Source organism: Aulonocara sp. 'chitande type north' Nkhata Bay, linkage group LG17 (genome assembly GCF_057382095.1).
Source record: "Aulonocara sp. 'chitande type north' Nkhata Bay isolate Kocher_YH1m ecotype deep benthic linkage group LG17, A_spYH_male_GT1.1, whole genome shotgun sequence".
NCBI classification, from domain to species: Eukaryota; Metazoa; Chordata; class Actinopteri; order Cichliformes; family Cichlidae; genus Aulonocara; species Aulonocara sp. 'chitande type north' Nkhata Bay.
Window position 1 is genome coordinate 19,255,466 of NC_141360.1, and position 5,907 is coordinate 19,261,372.

Consider the following 5,907-nt stretch of genomic DNA (forward strand, 5'->3'; position numbering starts at 1 on the left):
CCTTCACTTTATAGCTCATAAAACATGTAACAGACTTCGGCAACTGAAGACCAAACTGTGCTGAACGTATGAGGAAGCAGAGTTTTACTGAAGCGTGGCAAATGTTAAAGTTAGGAGCAGATAAACATCTAAGCTTTCATATAAACAGACAGACAATAGAGACAGATTTGAATCAAAGTTATACTTTCATATGTGACTGAAACACAGACTGTAGATCAAAGATGGACACACATTTCATAGATGGTCTGTTAGTACAGTAACCTCACAGCAGCTATGTTATTGGTCAGATGATGTCATTGAAAATGCTCAAAAAGGCTCCGACAGCACATACACAGCCCAGAGGTCTAGGTCAGGTGAAGCTAGCAGCTACAGCTGCCGGTGTCACCATCCACCTGTCAGAGAGGCCACACCCCTGATAATGCAAACTTTAAATGGTCTACAGCAGGGGTCACCAACACGGTGCCCGCGGGCACCAGGTCGCCCGCGGGCCTGTTCTAAAAATAGCTCACCATAACAACTTACCAGTAAGCTGCATCTATTTTTATTTTTTCTTGCTATTTTTTTTAATCACAATTGCATTGGCGTTAATTTGTTAGAGATAATATATAAAAAAATTTTTATTATTAAATATTAGATCATGATCTAATATTTAGTGCTAGCTGGTCTCCACGGAAACAGTTGCCGTGAAGACCAGCAAAGGCAAAGGTGAGGAGATGAGGAAAACATGGCGGAAAAAAGGAAGAAAACATATAATTTTCACAGTGAATGGGAGGAAGAGTTCTTTTTTACCACTGTGAAAGATTCATGCGTGTGTCTCATTTGCGGGGCAACTGTGGCAACGGCAAAGCGGCACAACGTGGAGAGACATTTCCGAACGTGTCACACAAGCTACCATGCTAACTACCCAAAGGGCAGCACACTGCGAGCGGAAAAGGCCCGCGAATTAAAGGCAGGTTTGAGCAAACAGCAGTCTTTTTTCACGAGACCGGTGAAAAATTCTCAAAAAGCAACCGAAGCCTCATTTAGAGCTACACATTTCATGATTAAGAAAAAGAAGGCATTTTTAGACGGGGAGTATTTCAAAGAAGCAATGATGATAATTGCAAAAACTGTGCTTAAAGACGAGAAATATGGAAACGATGTAATCTCCACTCTCTCTGATGTCCAGCTGGGGGCAACTACAATTGTTAGAAGAGTGTCGGCTATGTCCGGGAACTTGGCCGATCAGTTGGATCAGGATCTGGCAAAGTGCAGTTGGTTTAGCATCCAGTGTGACGAGTCCGTCGACAGCAGCAGTACAGCACAGCTGATGGTCTTTATCCGGATGGTATTTGATGGTTTCTCCACAAAAGAAGAACTTCTGACACTACTGCCGCTAAAGACAACAACGAAGGGAGTTGACATCTATAACGCGGTGAAGGAGTTTTTCGCGAAGAAAAAGGTACCGTTGGAAAAGCTGGTATCAGTGACTACCGACGGGATTCATCGCTCACTGTAAAGGTGACACAGAGTTCCCAAACTTCATGCATTACCACTGCATCATTCACCAGCAGGCGTTATGCGCAAAGGTGATCAGCTTCGAGCACGTCATGACTCGCGTCGTGAAGATCATAAACAGCATCCGCTCCAGAGCTAAACAGCACAGAACATTCAAGGTGCTATTGGAGGAGCTGTCAGCTGAATATGGTGACCTGCTACTACATACGGAAATCCGATGGCTCAGCAGGGGACGGATTTTGCTTCGTTTTTTGTCACTTTTGGGTGAAATCAAGGAGTTCATGCAATCCAAAGGGGAAGACACATCTCTGCTGGAGGACACTGAGTGGACACTTGACCTTGCGTTTTTAACAGACATTACTGGGAAACTGAACCATTTGAACTGTGAGCTGCAAGGCAAAGGTAAGACTGTTGCTGACATGATAAGTGCTTTAAATGGATTTAAAGCCCAGATGAACATTTTCTCTGTGCATTTACAGAGAAAAAAGGTGCTGCACTTTCCCTCTGTGCAGATGGTGCTGAAAGACAATGCTTCTGCATCTGAGACTTTTGACAAAGTTGCAGAAAAGTACACTCAAGTCATAAACCGACTTGGTCAAGAGTTTGAGAACAGGTTTTGTGACCTTGATCAGCTTGAGCCATGTGTCTCATTTGTTTCCAATCCTTTCATGAATGTGGACACAACATGCATTGCTGAGCAACTAAGTTCAATGTTCAGCTTGGATGCTGGACAGGTGGAAATCGAAATTGTAACATTGCAAAATGACGTCCACCTCAAAGCCTATCTGGGTGCACCAAACTTTTGGTGCCTTGTTGACACAGAAAAGTACAGTGGTGTGTGCACAGCAGCTATGAAGGTTGCCAGCCTGTTTGGTTCAACCTATCTTTGTGAATCAGCCTTTTCTGACATGAACTTCATCAAGAACAAACACAGAACACGCCTCTCCGATGCACATCTGCAAGACTCACTCAGAGTTGCAGTGTCAAGTTATACCCCAGATTACAACACACTGGTGAACAGCATGCAATGCCAGGTTTCCCACTAACAGACAAAGAAAGCCATATTAGATGTTCTCAGTGGCAACATTACAGTGTCATGTCAAAGTTGAATTTAATTATTGAAAAACAAATGTGTTTGTTAAGTGTAACATGTGACAATTTGCTTTAAAATGCTGCCAATTTGGTGAAAAGTTCTGTAAAATTTGAAAGTTGATTTTTTTGTATGTTACATACATACAAAAATAATGTATGTAACAGTGCATGATTTGTTAAAATTTGTTAGTGGTAAGTGAAAATGTTGTAGAAGTGATCACTTCAAAATGTAAATACTTGCAGAGATATATAGAAATAAAGCGTTGCATATTGATATTTATGTTTCCTACCTTGTTTCCTAATTGCATTCTTTATAATTATGGTGAAAAATAATTAACATAATTAGTGTCCGTACATAGATGAATATCATTAATTATTAATGATAACACATAATTAAGTTAAACTGAGGAAATTTGTTATTTGAGAAGTGTGTGTCAAACTGGTAGCCCTTCACATTAATCGGTACCCAAGAAGTAGCTCTCACTTTCAAAAAGGTTGGTGACCCCTGGTCTACAGAGACCAAGCACTTTGTGTATCAGGCTGTAAACATATTTATTTCTACTGAAAAGTTTTACTCACTGTTGGCACTTCTAGTGGGCAGTCAAGGAACTGCAGGTTTTGGTGCTTTATTTTCCCGCCTGCACAGAAAAATTAAAGAGATGGAAAACCAGGAATCTTTGATTGTGGGGTGAAAATGACAAAATTAAATTTTGTCTTTTTTTTTTTTTTTTGGGTCAGCTCAAGGAACGGGAAGTCATCGTGCACGAAACTTGACTGCAATCCACATTGCAGGGTTTGAAATGTCCTATAGTCGAGAAGATATAGGTCGTTCCTGCCCACGTTAACCCCTCCTGTAATGCAGAGGACACCTTGTGAGCCTCTCCTGCAGCTCTGACAGAGCACCCGAGCTCGGTGGTGTGGGAACGATTATTCAGTGGTGACATCACAGCATCATCCTGCAGCAACAGTCTGTGTTTGTTGGAGGATCAGACGGATTCACCGTCAGTGAAACCTTAGGGGCTCGCGCCGTGGCTGTTGCTGTGAAACCAAAGAAGGCTCATAAACACCCCCTCCCCCGCAGAAATACCTGTACTCAGGTATGCACCACATGAAAGAGTCCTGTGCTGTAATTAAAGCTCACCCGAGGCCTCAGCTCCCCACAGCGCCAAATATTTACAAGAGGAAACTGCAGCAACCTGCAGCGCGAGCACGCCGGCTCTGTGTGGTCTGAACACATCACCGAGTGTATACCTGTCCACCCCCGCCAGCCAATCCCTGCACAGAATTCCCCCTGCATGTTATAATGCATGTTTTGGGTGTCTGGGGATGAGAGTGCGGTGACTCGACAAGATCAAACAATTGTTTGTTTCACAACAGAGAGTGGGGACAGATCCACGCCTCGCCGCCATTTATACCAAGCAGCAGACAACAGAGGCGGTGTGGTGTCGCTGTGCCGATCTGAGTCCAGCTGTTTTTAACATTTAGCTTATGTTTTTCTAAACAAGTCAAAGGATTTTCTCCATAAACCTCCATCACAGGAGACGTAAAACAGCCGAGAGGAGCCGACCGAACGCAACCAGCCAGATTTAACCACACGCGACATCAATCACCCCCCTCCCCCCAAAATCCCCAATAAATTTATATATACATAAAGCGTATATATATAAACATATCATAAAATTTAAAAAAAGAATAAATATAGAAAAGTAACTACAATAACAAAAATAAAGTACCAAAATCTAAAATAAAATGATAATATTAAAATATAAAAAAACCCAATTTAATACAAACTAAAATAAAAAAATGAAAAAGAGGAAAAATAAATATAATAATAATAATGGCAATTATTAAGATTAATAAATAAACAAATAAAAACCAATATGAAATAAAAATACTAATATCTGGAAAAATGTTTGGCAAGAACAAACTAAATTTTATTTATGTTTCAGCTAATGTGAGATCATCTGCCATGTGTCTTTGTGTCTGCTTTATACACAAGTCTTGTTTAAATTCAGGATTTAATAATATAAGTTTTACTCATTTGTCTCCAGGCCTGGAAAACATTCAGATTCCATGCCTTTTCCAGGATTTCCAAGCCCATGAGTGCTCTGTTTATGTGACAATCACATCAACCCTCTTCAAAAAGAGCTTCTGGCTCCTCTGACTTCTGGGCTCTGCAGTCTTTTTTGTAACCCATCCCTGGGGTGTCATGTCTTCCCATCATCCTAGGACTGATTTACAGCTGTGCATCATCCCTGCGATGTGTTGTCATCCATGCTGACGTCTACCTGCTGACTCACCTCTGTGTCAGCAGGTCTTGCCGTCAGGCCTCTGTGATGTCACTCAGGTCCACGAGCTCCTCTATTGTTCCTCTGCATTAAAAGTGACAGCAGGAAAATTTTGGGAGACCACAGCAAAATTCTGCTGGAGCTGGAAAAACACATAAAGAGCTCAGTAATTTACCAAGCGTGTGTGCGTGCGCACGTCCTTTAAACGCTGCTTTTATTTCCTGACATCCATGCTTTTTATGACCTCTGTCATTTTGGTCTGCGGCGGTGTGCCTGTGGTCAGTCACTGTCTTCCTCCACTTATCCTCCATATTTCATCACTTATGGAGCGACAGTTGGAGAAATACTTGACATAAACTCCGCAAATGGATTTTTATGGCAGGAAACCGAAACGTAAATGTGCTCAAACTCAGAGCTGACGTTGGAGAAGCCTGACACTCAGAGTAGACCTGCTTCTTCACTATCATGTGGAAAAGGACTCAAGTCAATCTGCAGTTTCTGTGTTAAAAACAGAAATGAGATGAAGAAAGTCAGAGTTCTAGAAACATAAGGACCTGAAGCGTCACTCAAGTTGTTGACCTGTTGAAGTCGCAGGTTAAACTAAATATTTGTTTAATAAGGAAAAAAATAAGCCACAACCCCACAGTTTGGAAAATACAAGTGAAAAAGTTTATTACAAACATCAACCAGAGTCACTATGTCAATATGCTCAGTTTTTAAAAACTCTCAGTGCCCTTAAAAAGTATTTTCTTCCTTTCCTATTTTTTTGCATATTTGTCAGATCATCAAACTAATTTTAGCATGGGACAAAGAAAACCAGAGCAAATACAAAATGTCATTTATTAATGATGATTTCAAGAATTAACTATATGATTACATTAATATGACATCCTGACATGTCATATTATATATATATATATATATATTATATATATATATACTGTGACCAGGAAGCCTGATGTCAGGAGTGACCAGCCTACCAAAATTACTCCAAGAACAATAAGAAACAGACTGGGTAAAAATGGCCTCC

The 5,907-nt window shown here is 41.0% G+C and overlaps 1 protein-coding gene across 1 annotated transcript; it reads left to right on the forward strand.

Annotated features, from left to right (window-relative positions):
* The first annotated feature begins 724 nt into the window (after positions 1 to 724).
* Positions 725 to 1,498, forward strand: LOC147309958 (general transcription factor II-I repeat domain-containing protein 2-like). Its single transcript, XM_086268268.1, has one exon. It carries the CDS (start codon positions 725 to 727, stop codon positions 1,496 to 1,498), a length of 774 nt encoding a protein of 257 aa, XP_086124394.1.
* The last annotated feature ends 4,409 nt before the right edge of the window (positions 1,499 to 5,907 follow it).

Bases quoted from the DNA above. Each gene is read 5' to 3' on its own strand.
- LOC147309958 (XM_086268268.1), top strand. From the start codon at position 725: ATGGCGGAAAAAAGGAAGAAAACATATAATTTTCACAGTGAATGGGAG.